Source organism: Erigeron canadensis, chromosome 8, assembly GCF_010389155.1.
Source record: "Erigeron canadensis isolate Cc75 chromosome 8, C_canadensis_v1, whole genome shotgun sequence".
In the NCBI taxonomy this organism is placed as follows: Eukaryota; Viridiplantae; Streptophyta; class Magnoliopsida; order Asterales; family Asteraceae; genus Erigeron; species Erigeron canadensis.
The window spans coordinates 9,679,855-9,697,121 of NC_057768.1; the positions used below are offsets into that span (position 1 = coordinate 9,679,855).

Here is a 17,267-nt window from a genome sequence, read left to right on the forward strand (position 1 = left end):
AAACTTTGTAAAATATAAACATTAAAAGAGATAAAAGGCAGAGATTACATACCATTGAGTTACGACAAACTAGAAATCTTCTTGCCGGGTTATTGGAGGTCCACGAAGTACGTAATTTCAGGGGCGGATTACAATCACAATGTGAAGGGGGTGGATATTAGAAGAAGAAGAAGAAGCCATTAGAACTTTTAGGGTTTATGCAATTTGGGGGAGAAAAAACGCAAAAAACAACTATATATAGAGATATTTATTTTTGTTTAATCCACGTGGTTGCCACTGCATTAAAAAATTTATTATCGGTAATATTGGTCATTTGTGTACAAAATTTTTTTTGTTGGTGATACTCATCAGTAAAAAAGTTTAATGGGTAACCGTGTACAAATGGAAAAGTACGTTAGTCTTCCCGTGATTAATTCCTTTTAAATAATGTTGATATAGCCACTTAAATTATAATGTGCTACTTGTTGGGGAAAAAAATGCGTTTTTTCACCATTTTGGACATCAATAAATATATGGTCATGTGACATATATCGAAAACCGTTTAGTGTGTTTTGTAGTCCCTGGCCAAGGCTACGCAACAAACTAAGATGTGTCCAAATTGGGTTAAAAGTGAATAGGATATCGAGTCTCAAAGTGGTGTGTTTGGTACATAAGTTGGAGTTGGAAAACATTTGTCCCACACACTAGTTTATAAGTGGAAGTTTCTAAGCTATGTCAAGATCTTGTGTTGTGTTTTACTCTAGCTCCTACCCGCGCGCAGGGGGGTGCAGAAAATGGGTTTCTGGGTCAAAATTTTCTGAACCAATGCGTGTACGCGCGACCTACGGACACGAATGCAGCTTGAAAAATTGAGGCCCGCGCGGGGCTTTTTTTTGCTGCGACCCGGGAAGTGATCAACATCCGACAGTACGCTACTTTCGGCCAGTCAGAAAAACGAAGTTAGATCACCTCTATCATAGTTAGAAAGAGGGTGTTGCTTTACAGATAAACGTAGATCTCTCATTAGATCCGAAATAGGTAAACCACTTTGATGTGAAAGCGGGGGTGTGACTTCGATGCGAGGTCTTCTAGAAAATATAGGAGGTATAGTTCTAGGTGTTTAAGAGAATTGTGTCAAACACAAGCCCAGTTATATTTTGTTTTGTTATGTTTCTTTGTTTTGCAGGAACTATTCATGTTGCCAATTTTATTTACATATGTTTTTCTTTTCTATTCTTGTTTAATTGCTTCATCATTATCTATCGTTTTGTAATATATATTTAAGGAATTACATATTATCATTATACTGTGATTCCAACACTTATTATTGATGGTTTGTTTTCATTGTGCGTTGTTTTGATTGTACCCGGTTTATATTTTGTTAGATATTCGCTTATCAACAAGAATTTGATATTCGCTTACCATAGACAATGTGATCTTTTTATGTACATCCTTATATCTAGATATTACGGATTGGTAGCTGCCCTAGTTATTGAAGCCAAATCTGCCATCAAGGCTCTCTCCCTTTGTATGCTTCCAACATATATCTTTGAACGAAAAACCCTTGTCCATGAATGAACCCTATGTCATTTTCAAGTGTTTTTGCTAAATAAGCCAGCAACGGTCTATTGTATGAGTGTCCTTACCTTTTCGATTCGAGGAGAAAACACACATTTTACAAATCCAAACCTGGGTTGCCAGTTTGGACCAGTTTACATGTGAACATGGTATACCTTCTCATTCTTCCCATGAAGATTGATTTACGACACACATATATTTGTGTAGGCAAAAGGATAGGTGGTTGAGAAGGCTGAAGGCATATGAATGATCAAGATTCTTCAGCATGATTGTGTCATTGTGTGCACTCATATCACAAGTATGTTATTGTGATTAGTAGGTATTAACTTTTGCATATTGAACTTGATAATTCGAGACAAAAACATCATTGGCAGTGAAATTTATATAGAAATGCAACCAGTGAAACTGTAAAAGCATTGTTTCATATAGTCATATAAAGAGATTTATTTATATAATTCACAATTTATAGGCTCATCGAAGAACCAATTCAATACACAGTTCAATATGGTTAGAAAGCTTAATACGTTATATTAGTCGTTTGAGAAAATTACATTTTTGGTCTCTCAAGTTGGCAGGATTTTCAGTTATTTAGATAATGTGTTTATTGGTTTCCCTTACATGGAGTTCTCTTTTTTGGTATATTTTTATTCTCTGTTGTAGTCGTTTTTTTTTGTTCTCTTTACTTTTTCTTTGTAGTACGTTCTACTTTGCCCGTTGTTCTTAGATGCTAATTAATACTCTGTAAAACTTACGTACCCTGCCTTCGATTAATAAAAGGAAGAAGCACATGTAAAAATCAAGTGGGCATAGTTAATAAGGATATACAGCAAGCAAAGCACGGTTTTGACAGGCAGGCCACACGGTTGTAGAGAGAGATCCTTATATCATTTCTCAGTTCGAGAAAAAATCCGTTGTATTATATTGAGGATGTGACTCATAGGCACCCTGACAACAACTCCAAGTAAACTGATGCAGCCAACGCATGAGAGAAACACATGTTACTACTTGAAATAACCAAAGCCAATATTAATGACCATAAACGATGTGACTCATAGGCCCTGTTGTACTCATATACTTGCATAGGTAGAAAGGATAGGTGCTTGTGAAGGCATATGCATGATGAAAATGTTTCAGCATGATTGCTTTTTAAGAAACTGCAGGTCTATATATGTTATCAGATGTAATTAGTTTCACTATTAAGTATGTATTGTGATTAATCAGATGACATGGCATACTCGGTAGGTATTAATTTTCGCAGACTGAACTTGATAGTTTATGACAGTAAAACATGATTAGCAATGAAATTAATATGGAAAGGCAACAACTAAAAGCATTTGGTTCATATAGTCACATAGAGAAATTTGTTTATCTAACTCAAAATTTGTACGCTCAAATATACACGGGTGCAATTCCACACTTTCATTACAAAAATCTGAAGCATGAATGCTTATAGCAAGCACATACATATAAAGATAGTATTTAGATAACTATCACATTTAACATATAACATTAACGAGATAGAACATTCAGTAGAGAGGCTCTTGTTTTGATCAAACTCCTAAACATGCAGTCCAAACCATTTTCCATTTCTTGAAAAAGGCACACCATGTCGTCATTTGATATTTCAAGATTCCCGTTTCTTTCCATTGTTGCTTTCTGAATCAGTTTTTGGACAAGTGACCACCTTGTTGGTTTCGGCTTTTCAACTGATCCGGACAAGAACAATAACAGCGATCTGTATACAGACGATCTCACGACTCCAACATCTCTTACAACTTTAATAGCTGATAAAAGGTGTTGATCTAGATCTAACGGTTTCATGTCCCCAATCTTTTCATCTATTTGCTTCAAAGATGCAATCGCTTTTTTGGCATCTTTCTTCAGGTTCTTGATGAATGAAGTGGTTAAGCTTACCTCTCCTTTTCTCCTTCTCAAGGCCGACTGAACATTTCTGGCATTTTCTTTGACTTGTGAGACCAAATCTCTCGTGGACCCACATATATCCATAAGACTTATGGATTTATCCAACAACTCATTGACCAACTCTGTATATTGGCTTTGAGTAAGGGCTTTTTGGGTCAGTGGCAAACTGAGAACACTGTCTACACATTCATAAAGTACTTGCAGCCTCGTTAACGCACTGCAGATTGTAGCTGCAGTAGGAACAGACGACACGGATGCCTCCCATTGTTTGAATTTTTGGATCTCTTCTTGAGCCTGAAGAACTATAGGATGTGATCTTGTTGGCAAACTAGTTGACCGGGTATGATGATTATCGTCGGCTGAAGAAGAAGTAGAAGCCATTTTTGTTTCTTATGGTATTGTCAAAAACAGAAAGGTTTGTGATAGTATATACATATCCAATTGCTTATATATATACATGCCAAGTGGAGATGGAGAGAATCACTCACACAATGTGAAGCCCACATGTGGCTTTCATTAAGAAAGAGTTGACCCTGCTTCCCACCTAGGCAACATCAGCTCCTAATTTTGTTTTATCTGTTACTAATCCAATAGATGCTATTCTCTCATGGCCATGTCTCACTTCTGCATTACAAATGTTGTTTTTAGTGAAATTATCTATTGCCAAAATATTGGTTTGGAAGGATTTGCAAAATCAACTGCAGAACATAATAGCTGTCTAATCATTGTGATGACCCAACTTTCAAATCTAAACAAAACGATGGATATTGGCGAAAAAGCATCTCTTGAAACATTAAATTTGAAAATGTGCTGTGCTGTATTTCTATATCATGTTTATATCAAAATGTGCTCTTATGACCCACAGAATCAAAGTTAAATCGGATTTATAATACAATAATTAGCATGGTATTATGTCAATAAAAATGTTGTCTTTAAACCCCTCTCGTTCATATGCATGATTAGTGACTAATATTTACCCAAATTACCCAATCCAACAAATATTAGTACTTTAGATCAAGTGGCTTTTTTATTTTTATTTATAGTAAAAGGAGGTTGTAAATGTTTAATAACAGAGACATACTGACAAACCATGTGGACATACAGATTAACAGGAGTTATTTAAGTTTTTTTTTTTTTAAAGGTGAATTTCGCTTGAGAACTTCGTGTCGCGATTCGACAACGGGAGGTCTAGCATACGTTGTCTTAACCGGCTCCATGTTAGAGAGCTCCCTCGAAGTAGAAATGCCTATTTCAAATATCCGATGGGGGGAAAACCCCTTACTAATCCGCTCAAAGGCACGACGATCAATAGGGGTAAACCCTGCCCCCTCAGACTTGAACCTGGGTATACCCAAGCCAAGCCTTCATAGGAAGACTTCCTATGTACTTCCCAAGTCTTGAACCCAAAACCTCTTGCTTGTAAGGCAAGTGCTCAACCACTTGAGCTAACTAAGAAGTCCAGGAGTTATTTAAGTAGTAAGAATTAATATATACATGGCGCCCAATGGTGGATTAACGTTTTTTTCTAGAAGTAATGACATGGTCTTGACAGGTAGGCGACACGGTTAGGAAGAGAAATTGATCCTCATTTCTCTCGAAACCTAGAGGAGATATTTGTGGCATCAAAGATGCCATGTTGGGGTGGCAGGGGAACAACTTAAAGAAAAGACCTGCATTCATAGCCTGAAAACAAAGCATCTCACTTCTTTATCTATAATCGATGATGGCAATAATTAAAACCCCGGTATTGTTTAGTTAGGAAGCGACGCCAGCTAATTTTGAAAAGGTCACATGTCCTCACTATCATCATCCTTGCTTTAGTTAAATGCCATTATGCCATAGACATAAAAATAATAAACATTAAACAGCTACAGCTACTACTGTCATGATATAAACATGTTGAACAAAAAATATTCAACTCCTGTCAAGTGGTTGGACCCTAACCTGTGGAGATAGAGGTCAACGGTTTGATTCTCATGTCAGGCAGATCATGCTTTTATAGGAGTCCCTTTTCTTGTATCAGCAAGCCATCACTCATTAATACAATGCCAACACTAGTTGATTCCAAATTAAGAGCAATATATCGTTGGTAAGTTTAGAATCAGCCTCTCTACCTTAATTAGGTAGGGGTAAGGTTGTTTACATCTCAACCTTCCCCATATAGAAGACGCTATTATGACCCAAGACCAGTAAACAACCACTATTAGGACCTTAATCAGTTTTACTTTTTTTTGCTCACTTTGAAATTAGTTAGTGGTGATCTCAAGTAACATGAAATCGGCACCAGCTAAACAAGTGCATAGCTGTTGTACATGCAGGATTATTATTCAATAGCTAGTTGAAGTTTTGATATGCCCGGATTGTGAATGCTCAGAACCTTACTATAACCTATGTTTTTGTAAATCTTTTCTTTAAGGCTAATTTCCGCACAGAGCCACACAAAGATGGTGACCTTCTATGTATAACTTATGATGTTTTAAATCCAAAATCATGAAGACAATATATATGCTTTTTTCACTGGAAGAAGGTACTGTTTTATGTATACTCAACAATTTGCTTTATGTATACAAATTGGCCTTTGGCCTAGCAGCAGGGTTCAATCTTCATTGTATATTTATGGGCTTATGGCGATTAATTTAGTTCATAGTTTTAAGATAATGCTAATTGCGATTAAGAAAATGGAAAATATGGAAATCTGATAGAAGGTGAATGGATTCCCGGATCTTGGACAGAACAGCTTAGCTGTACTCCTGATAAAATAATGGCTCATTTTATGTATTATCAAATGTTTAATTTATCTTTAACTGATTATTAGAATCTCCATTGACGTGCCACACGTGCATAATAATTGCAGAAATCGCATCATTTTCCTTTAGAAGACAAAGGTGTGGCGAAACGATGTCATTAATGACGTGGCCCCATTTGTCTTTGTAGGTGAAAGACATAGGTCGCTTTTGGTTCACAAAATTTGATGGAATCTGATGGAATTGGAATTGAATTTCATTCCTTAGTGTGTTTAGTTGGTTAAAGATGGAGAAATCACATTCCATTAGAATGTTAACATTCTCTCATTTGATGGAATCTATATTCCTTAGAGAAGGGGGAAGGAATCTCATTCCGTCCCTCACTTAAATTGAGTTTACTCTTACAAGTGTAAATCGATTTATATCAAAAATGAGAGTCAACTGGTTAGGACTCTTCTTTTAATATTATGGTTATATTACGGTAGGTATTTCATCTCGCTTGATGTGCGGCTAGTTAAAAATATTATCTTATACATTAGTAAATAGGTATTCTATAAGTTTAGGGAAATGATCCAAACACAACACAATTTTATCATACACAACAATATATGCATTAAAAGGTTGTACAGTACAACTGTCTGATGCATGTATTGTTGTGTATGGCAAAATTGTGTTGTGTAGGGATCACCTCCCATAAGTTTATTATGTAGAGATTGATTATGTTATAGTTCATGGTTAAATTTTAGTCACTTTTTGACTTTTCCGACATATCAATATCACATTCACTTTACCTAATGTAGTTATTACACACTCCTTTTGAGAACATTTACCCTACGATATTTTGATATCATCATTAACACCATTTGTGTATCCATAAGTTGCGTAAAAATAAACAAATTAAATGTAAATCGATAATGTAGCATGCTATCTATTCATCAAACTTAATAATATGTACAAAGAAAAAAACTAAACATGACAACAATATAGTCATATAAAATATACATAAATACAATACGAACAAGTAAAAAACCAATAAGATAAATAAGAGAAAATCATATAGTTTACTATTTTGGATGAATGGGGAATTAAGTCGCTCTTTGATCTGCAGAATAAGGCCTACGAGCTCTCTCTTTTCTTTTATGGCAGAGATCTCTCCACACCAAGGAACCAAATCACAATGGATCGAACAACTGGAAATGATAACAAAATGCATAGGTCATTAGAAGGAGTTCCAATAAGCGGATAAATATAGTATACCACCTTACTTCTTTCGTCTATGAGGAATAAATAAAATTAAAGAACCCGCGGTAAAAAACCAATAAGATAAATAAGAGAAAATCATATAGTTTTTTATTTCAGTTATGCTAAAGAGATGAAATAAATACCTTATGTAATGACTGAAAAAAATAATCATAAACACAACTAAGACCCATTATATATTCATTATATATTTATGGATTAAAATATTAGCATATGAGGGAGATTTCACCCAATTTAGGTGCATAATTATAACAGCACCACCTTCACTTTTCCCATATATATATATATATATATATAACATCATCTAACACGATTGTATATACCTTCAAGTGATAAAAACAGATGTTCAGAAATTGCAACATACAGAATCAAAAGGGTTACTGCTGGATGCTGCAGACTTAAAAAGAATTTGACAAATCAAACATAAATTCTTGCAACACCTTATCATACCCAAAGCAAACATAATGTGAAAAATTCCTTCACCAGCAAATACCAAACCCCAATTCTATGCAAATAGCAATCAAACCCCAAAGCATAACAATGAACATACTATAATCGAACCAATACCAAGTCTGTATTTTAAACAACAGTCTCAAATTATTAACAGACCTACCTTTAAACACAGGAACAGACCAAGTACCAATAAAAAAGCACCATAAAGCCATCATCGTACACCCCCTTGTATCTCCATCATTATCAAACCAATTGACACAAGTAACACTTAACTTTTCCAGATTTCTACAGCAATTAACCAAAATGCTCTCAAACCAGATTAACTCTTGCCTATGTTCAAGTGCTCAACATCTCCCATTGTCAATGATATCCAACCTGCAACAACTGTTCCAGACCTTGCTTCTATAAAGCATGAACCAGAAAATCCACCATACAAAATCCACCATCTGCATAAACACAAATAAAAGGAACCATTACGAGTACCCACATCTGGTTCTAAATATATTTTCTCCCTTTTATTACCAACCCCACCCAAACCCCAAATGAACCCAACAAAAGTTTAGAATGTAATGAATATGTTTTCATGTCTATTGTATGTAATATACGTGACATTATACGTGCCATCTAAGGGGGTGTTTGTTATTGTGATTACAAAAAAGATTTTGCGTTTTCAAAATAGATTATGCGTTTTCAAAACTGCGTTTTGAAAAAGCAGATAGGTACATGCTTCTTCAAAATTGCGTTTTCATAGCAGATAATCACTTTTTCACACAAATACTTTTTTAGATTATTTGCGTTTTACGAATGTAATAATCAGATAATCACTTCAAAACGCATTCCCAAACACCCTCTAAATCCCACTTGACATCTAACATGTCATCAACCTATTATAATGAGGAGGTTAATAGACAAATGAGTTGTTAGTTAAAATAAATACATCTTTTATTTATTTTATGCTACTTCTAAGTTTTCTAAATAACACATGTCGATCACAATGTTTTAAATTACAATTTAATTTTGGATTTTGCTAAACAAAGCCCGAAGGGCTTTCGTTAAGATGCATTAATTAGTTGTACACTTACCATAAAAATCAGGGGGTGAGCTTTTAATATGGAAATGTACAATCTTTTTATACACGTTAAGTGAAGCCCTAAGGGCTTTGCTTAGCATTTTCCTTTAAATTTTTATAATTTAAATTTTACACTTTCTAACAATAAATTTTCTAATAAATATAATATGAATAAATTACACCATAAATTAAAATCTTTTAACAATCAAATTCATTTATTAATGTTACGAGGTCTTAAAACCCGTCTGTTGGACGGCGGGGATGAAGGAAAGTTGTTTCATGATTAAATTGGTTCGTTTTATCAAAGAATTAACTTATTCATATATAGTAGATGGTTACTTTGTGTACTGACGGGGGTATTAGAATGAAATACACTAAAGACAGTTATAATTGACGACAAACATGTATGAGCAATGGAGATGGTATAAGCTTTGGAATATAAAGAGAGTAGGTGGTTCAGTGTGACCATGTTCATACATTTTATTTTGCTATAATTTATATGGTTGTAGAGGATGTTTTAATAACTAATGAATTGAAGCTTGAGTATCTATCATAATTGATGGTGCACTACAAATGTATAGGTATATGCGGGCTTGAGTATCTATCATAATTGATGGTGCACAATAGTGTTCGGGTTGCTAATTTTTTTGGCGATTTATTTATGTGATGGTTCAAAAAAGGACCAAATTATGATTCTGATGGAGGACCTGTAGATGAGAAATTGTAACGATGGGTAGTATGTAAACCATCTATATATATTTGATGTCCATGAACAAACCAAGAAAACCAGGTAACCAAAATTGACGTTCATTTATAACTTTTATAAAGTGATACAAAGTAATGTTCACATAGGATTATACCAGAATCCTTCAAATGGCACTCGAACACTGTTATGGCTTGTCCTTTCTTCTTACTGCCGTAGGACATCATGCTTGTTTCTAAATCAATGTTTAGCAGGATTTGACAGGGACAGTTCGTTTCAACCCCTTTTCAACATTTCCCAGGTGTGCAAGTGTAATTGAACCAGCCCTTTCTAGTTCTTACATTGGTGATTTCAATCGAGCCGTGAAAAGCACCAGCCTGCATATACAACATGAATTAACAAAGGAACACTTATGGAGACATAATAACAATTAAATTTTCATAACACGTAAACACCTCTTTTTTACTTTTTGGTGCGACCCTATTCAAAGCTTGAAGAGTTGTTACGGTAGGACGAGCCAGCAATAGAGGCACACTAGTATCTATGATTTCGGAACCACTACAGTCAACAATTATATCACAAACATACAGACCCACATATATCATTGAAGCCAGATGAGATGAAACTATATACTTACCTTATGGCAGTTTTGAATGACTTTATTACAGGAATCTCCTTATCATCAATCAACATTGTAACAGAAGAACTCGAAAGACAGAGGTTACCTACAACACATATAGTGAAAGTTAAAAACATATTCACACATTCAAAGACTGTTTATAACAACCAATATACTACCGAGATACTCCTTTCCACTCATGGATGTAAGAAGGATCACATAAACACTCGGATGCATTGTTTTCTTCCGAATCATGGAGTCTCCCAGCCCACCCCATAGAGTAACCCTAAGTTGTTGTCCCCTGTATTTTAGATAACTCCAAGTTAGGCATTCGCTAACATGGATTGTATTACCAACAATTATTGTACTAAAACGAAGGTACCGCTCATTAGTCAAATTAAATTCAACAGTTTGGCTGCCAGTAAATTTTTCGGAGGGCGCGTTAACAATAGTCACATATCCTAGCACGACTAAACATTTAAACATAAAATGAATCAGATTCATAATATTTTATCTAACTTCTTCCCCTAACAAAAAATATGTATCAAGCAATTCAATATAACAACAAATAAAGCATTAGATTCTTGATGTGCTACCCATCTTTTTTCCCCGAACCAAACATTAAGCAACTCAACATAACAGCATTGGGAAAAAGGTTTACAAAATGCATCATATTCATAATGGTCTATCCAACTTTTTAACCGAAAAATTATTACTGGTTTCCTTATTATCATTTACATATAGGCAGAAACTTATATATGACGCACATAAAAAGCTACATACCAACAAAAAATATGTTGTCCGTGAGTATTATCTGCTCAAATGACACCAGCTAAAAAGGATAGCGGTTATACTTCTCAGTATCATCAGTTGTCTTGCTTACAATTGTTGAACACTGAAGCTAAATCATGTATGTAGCATCTTTCATAATCTAAAAACTTTCAGGATTCGGAGCAACAGAGAAATCCTTAAGGATGTATACACTTTCTTTTTCCAGAGTCTGCTTAAATCGAAAGGCATTCCCAGCTTTTACAAAACAATGAAGCACATTCCCTCTACCATTAAACAAATACAACTGAGTAAGTAAACCACAGGGAAATAGTATACCATTCAAAATTGATATAAACAAAATTTCCTCATTAAAAACCTTGGCCCGGTTGAACTTTCATCAATCTGGTCTAAGAAAATGAAATCACCGTCTTTCGTTTGTTTTGATGCAGCTTCACGACCCTTTCTTATTTTAGTTGTTATATGTCAAAGCAAAAAGTGATTGAAAAAAAAGAATGCAAAGTGATGATAAACGAAGACTGGTTTGATCTTATATAGCACATCCACCAAGCCCAAGAGCCCATCAAAATTCTAAAACCGTTGCCATTATATATCATCAATCATCAATCATCCTACCAATGAGTATTTACACGTCTCTTGGCAAGCCAAAACCGATTTTTGAGAATTAACTCTATATTAACATTCTATATTAATTAACTCTGAATAAATAAATAAATAAAAGTATATAATAATAAAGAATAATACCTGACGATTATATAAGGGATATATATATATATATATATCAATATATATAGATAAACTCTTGATAATCCAAAACCTATATATAGATAAACTCTTAAGTTGCATTCTTGAGTTTTTTTTTCAAAGGAAAAGAAAGGAAAAGATAAGAAAAATCACCTTTTTGCATTTTTGAGTTTTTTTTTCCAAAAGAAAAGAAAGTGAAGGGAAGGAAAAATCAAGATTTTTTCCCCCAAAAGTTTTCTGGCCATTTTGGCCTGATTTGGAAGGAAACTCGTGGAAGTGGTGGTTGCAGGTGGTAGTTGCAGGTTTCCGGTGGTGGTTGCGTTGTAGGGGGTGGTTGTAGGCGGTGGTTGCAGGTTTCCGGTGGTGGTTGCGTGGAAGGGGTGGTTGCAGCAGGTGGTGGTTGCAAGTGGAAAAGGTGGTTTCCGGCGGTGGTTGGAGGTTTCCGGCGGTGGTTGCAAGTTTCCGGCGGTGGTTGCAAGTTTCCGGCGATTGTTCCGATTATTTTTCTTTCACTTTCCTTTCAAACTCAAGAATGGCTTTTAGAAATCTAATCTTCTATCCTTTCTTCCCCTATCCAATCTTCTCCTTTATTTTCTTTTAAAAAAAACTCAAGAATACACTCTTAGGTAATCCAAAATCTCCATCCCTACACTACATTAAACCAACCTTCAAGAAACAATTCATTCATTAAATTATACCAATCATTGAATTTACTTATTAAGAAGAGGATTAAGAAAAAAGAGATTTAGTTTTAGGTTTGATTTCATAAACTCACTTTGTATATAATATATAGATATGGATATTAAACATAAAAATATATAAATAACCTCTTGGTATTTCAAAACCAGCTTTTGTATTAACTTTTCATCTCTATATTAACTTCAAAACATTAAACAACATTAAAACCTCCAACAATTAACACACATAATCAATAGGGAATAAGAAATTCAATTCATAAACCTACTATTAAATATTTATGCTACATATAATTGTAACCTATGCTATTAAACTTATACTAATACTTATGAATAGAGATTATTTAAGATTTAAAGTTGTTTCAAAACTTAACTTTTATATTATATAAGGATTTTGTAATTTATGAAAGTTTTCTTATTAATAAAAAGATATATGTATTACGGTATTTTTTATACTATTAAACACCTTTATAAAACGATGACGAAACACTATGAAAATCATTGAACAATATTAAAAAAATATTTAATTCTGCTGCATTAAATATGTGGTCAAGCATTCGATAGTAAAGTAATTTACTCCTTGATCGTGAGATGATCTCAATAAGACGTTTAACATTATAGTAAGATGCATGTCCACCTTCAGCGATCGCGGTTTTGCTTCATCTCTTTCTAATCTCGCCAGGATTCATCATCTTATTAATCCCACTTACAATTTGCTCTGCCTTAAGCATCATCCCGTTTCGATATCAACTTTAATCTCTGCGGCCAAAGAAGTGAAAGGCAATAAGTTATTGCTCGCTTAATTAAATGGGCCAAGGTGCTATTAGAACCCCACATCATATACTCTCCATTATCGAGTTTCGGCCACAATGTGAGACAAACCCTGCTCAAGAAGGATGGGACAACACCGTCATTTTTGAACTGGAGGCCATGGCAGAGGTGTGCCCGCCTTTCCGGATTCGTAGATTTCCTTTTTGTATCATGAAATAAGTACTATCACAAGTGTAACTACGAGTTCTGGAAAAGCAAAGCTCGTTTAATGCCATTTTTGTATATGATCAGTTGGATATTTTGTGACAATAAATAACTAAAATCATACCATGCCACCATATATAAGATAGTACGTACAGCAGCATATATAAGGTACCACCAGACTAAAAGAGATGATTATGAGTTTATGACGGCCATATATAAGATAGTACGTACAGCAGCATATATAAGGTACCACCAGACTAAAAGAGATGATTATGAGTTTATGACGGCCATCAGTTTGAGCTTTACAGAAAACACATGTTCTTTTACTTGTAAAAGAGTGGTCATTATGGCTCCATAGATAATTAGGGAGTGCACATCCCAACTAACAACAAAAATCTAAAACACTTCGATTCTATCAACTTTGCAATACGAGACATATGGAATAATAACAAAAACAAAAGCAATTTCTCATCTTATCGGTCTTCCAAGCCCACGTTTGCAGCCAAAAATTTCATAAACTGTAAACCAGACTGAGCCCAACATTGCATAACAGAGCTCATTACCTGATTACCAATTCTGAAACTTTTCAACTGCAAGTGAATTGAATAAAGAACAAGTGATACAATTCCACACATGCAGCTATCCAAACATTACACAATAAATCCTTGTACCAAAGATACCAACTCAAGATTACCAGTTGACACAAACAAACTATATAACAAATACAAACTGCTCACCTGCAATTCTGTATGACACAAACAAACAATATAACATAAACATCATCCCATGTATTATCTCAAAATTACCAGTTGAGTAGTCTAGACTTAACCATCCTATACTAGCATTTACCATCATCACTACATCCTACAAATCTAACCAGCTCAGTCATTGTACACCATAAAAACCAAAAACTAGTAATCCTCCGACCTAAATTATGGAGCATTTGTGATATCATCGTAAAGGGTTTCAGAGATAAGGGTACCCGAATTCACTAAATGTACCATTTCCTTAAGGGAAAAATTCATAAAAAGGTAACCTATTTATATGAATTTCCTATTAAAGGTAATCTATTTTGTTTTCGTCTATTTAAAGGATCATATTTTCAAAAAATTCCTAATAAAGGGTATCTCGTTAGTTTTTGACAGACTGAGCTCGTTAAGTGCCACGTCATCGATGCCATGTCATCAATTTTGCTGACGTGGCACTTGACTTTGACGTGGCACTTGATTTGACTTGACTTTTACCGGTCAAAGTCAAGTACCAAGTCAGCAAAACTGATGACGTGGCATCAATGATGTGGCACTTCACGAGTTTCGTCTGTCAAAAACTAACGAGATACCCTTTATTAGGAATTTTTTGAAAATAGGATCCTTTAAATAGACGAAAACAAAATAGGTTACCTTTAATAGGAAATTCGTGTAAATAGGTTACCTTTGTATGGATTTATAAAAAAAAACGGAAAAAAAAAAAAATTATCCCTTGCCAAAACTCAATAGGATCCAACACAGTGAGTTTGATAACAAATACATCCCTTTCAAGAATGCATATATACATAATACATATATACATATGATCACCTTCTTGAACTTTGTTAGCAAACTGTTTGGTTGTACTTGTGTATGATCGACGTCCAGGACATGAACCCCAATGACAAATAATTAATAGGCCCCAACAATTCAATATACCTGAATGCAAATTTCAATTTAAAACACAATATAAGAAACTGTAAGGATTTAAAAAATAACAGGTAATCTGTCTCTTCTGATTGTGATAAATAACCAATTGGATCGTGTCTCTCGAGTGAAAGAGATCCTGGCTAGAATAGAAATTCCACCAACTTAGTTTAGAAATAATCAAGCGTGAACAGATATTCAACAATAGGAAAACTTCTGAGTACTTGTGCAATTCAGACATATCATACGAACAGATAATTAAACAACAACATAAACAATGTTTCTAATACATTCATGCTCGCGAATTGAAATAGTGTCTAAAGTAATATATTAGAAATTGATCGATACTTTTGTTAAACCGAGTCGTTCAGCAGACAGCTAATTATGGTGTTACCTCTTGTGGTGTTATTAGTTTGATCATCATTCATTAACCATCCAATAAGTGTTGCTTCTTTTCAATCTGTGATGAAGATTTGGAGACATCATTATAGGCCCACTTAGCGGCTGTTACCCAAACGAGACTGTCAACATATTGAACAACTGTGACTAAGTTGGTAAATGGTTGCGCATCCTTAAAATCTCTAAATGTGGATGCTTCTGGGTCGTACAATGATAGATGAATACCATGTGCAAACAGAAACTGATTGTTTGAAGTAAATCCAATTGGATAAATATCATGACCCTTATATTTTGAAATTACATGGCATTTCACCCACGAAGTAACCACCCCATAATTTTCCATCACCCACACCTCGCAACCACCATTGCGAAGGCCTGACATAACACAAAGCTTTTTGGACAAAACTCCCACCTCCATCGCCCTACTGTAATTTTGTACACTATCTGGGAGTACTATTTCACTAAAAGTTTCATCACCCAAATCAAAGGCCACTATTGTTACTTTCTTCCGTTCAGCTCCATAATTAACCCTACAAAGGTAATGAAGACGACCATCATATCCATCTACAACAAACTCATTCATATTAAGAATCGTTTCAACATGGGATGGAAACCTTTCGGTAATTGATTCCCAAGAACCCTTTAACACACTGAACACCTCCACGGGAAACCAGTTGTAAGCTATATTATCGTCTACACTGCTATTATATGTAAGCTTGATAACTTTATAGTCATTCGTTTTGGGATCAAACCCAAACCGGTGATTGAAAGTTATATCATCCTCGTCACTGTCAAACGTATATGGTGGGAGAGCTATTAAGGACGAGAGAGAAGGGTTCCAAATCTTGAAAACTCCATTACTAAAAAGGCATATTAAACCATTAACGGCGCCAACAAAATGGCCATAAGCTGAGGAGCTATTCATATGGACATTGACCGAATTCGTGAGTTGGAGGTCCGGTGTGGTGTGTGTGGTGAATGGTGTAATCTCTGAAATATACGAGTTTTGGAATACCATAAGAATTTCATCATTGGTATCCTTGGAATGATCGAGATGAGATTTGATAAAGGAGGGATGAGACAAGCGAGAATTCCAGGTTTTAGAAAGGGATCTCATTTGAGCAAGTTGTTTGGCTGCTAATCGAATAAATATGTTGCTTAACAAGACATCGTCAGGGATGATATTTGTTCCTCGTACTAGTAAAGGCTTTTTTCGTGGATGCCACAAGGTGGATGCCGATAAACTACTCATAAATAGTTGTTTCTGGATATTCGTTCTCGAATGAAATTCGATGGATCTGCTGGCAGAAAACTTAACGTCAAATCAGCTAACTTAGCTCTCCCTAGCTTAAATTCTTCCTACCTTTTTTTTTTTTTTTAATCTTTTTGTCTAATTAACTAATTTAATTAGCCAAACCCATAAAACAAACAATCTGGACAAATAAATTAACATGAACTAATCAAATGATGTTATGCTTTTGCAATACTTACTTGTTTGCGCCGAACGAATGAAAAAGGCAGCCGAGAAGATTTTATTTCGCCTTCGGAAGTATTATTATCTTATTCCCTTATTACTATTGTGTTTCACCCAAACACAAAAGCCGATTCCTATGGCAGCAGCCACAAACAGCTTTAAGAAAAGAAAGACATTTCGCCTATTTGAA

The 17,267-nt window shown here is 34.8% G+C and overlaps 2 protein-coding genes across 2 annotated transcripts; both read right to left on the reverse strand.

The window, feature by feature from the left end:
• Positions 1–3,066: 3,066 nt before the first annotated feature.
• LOC122610234 lies at positions 3,067–3,861 on the reverse strand. Its single transcript, XM_043783228.1, has one exon. The coding sequence runs from the start codon at positions 3,859–3,861 to the stop codon at positions 3,067–3,069; it is 795 nt and encodes a 264-aa protein (XP_043639163.1).
• Positions 3,862–15,507: 11,646 nt separating this feature from the next.
• LOC122580589 (F-box protein CPR1-like) lies at positions 15,508–16,892 on the reverse strand. The gene has a single exon (XM_043752857.1). The coding sequence runs from the start codon at positions 16,853–16,855 to the stop codon at positions 15,632–15,634; it is 1,224 nt and encodes a 407-aa protein (XP_043608792.1). The 5' UTR covers positions 16,856–16,892; the 3' UTR covers positions 15,508–15,631.
• Between the last annotated feature and the right edge of the window lie 375 nt (positions 16,893–17,267).

Coding starts and splice junctions, on each gene's coding strand:
- LOC122610234 (XM_043783228.1), bottom strand. CDS start 3,861: ATGGCTTCTACTTCTTCTTCAGCCGACGATAATCATCATACCCGGTCA.
- LOC122580589 (XM_043752857.1), bottom strand. CDS start 16,855: ATGAGTAGTTTATCGGCATCCACCTTGTGGCATCCACGAAAAAAGCCT.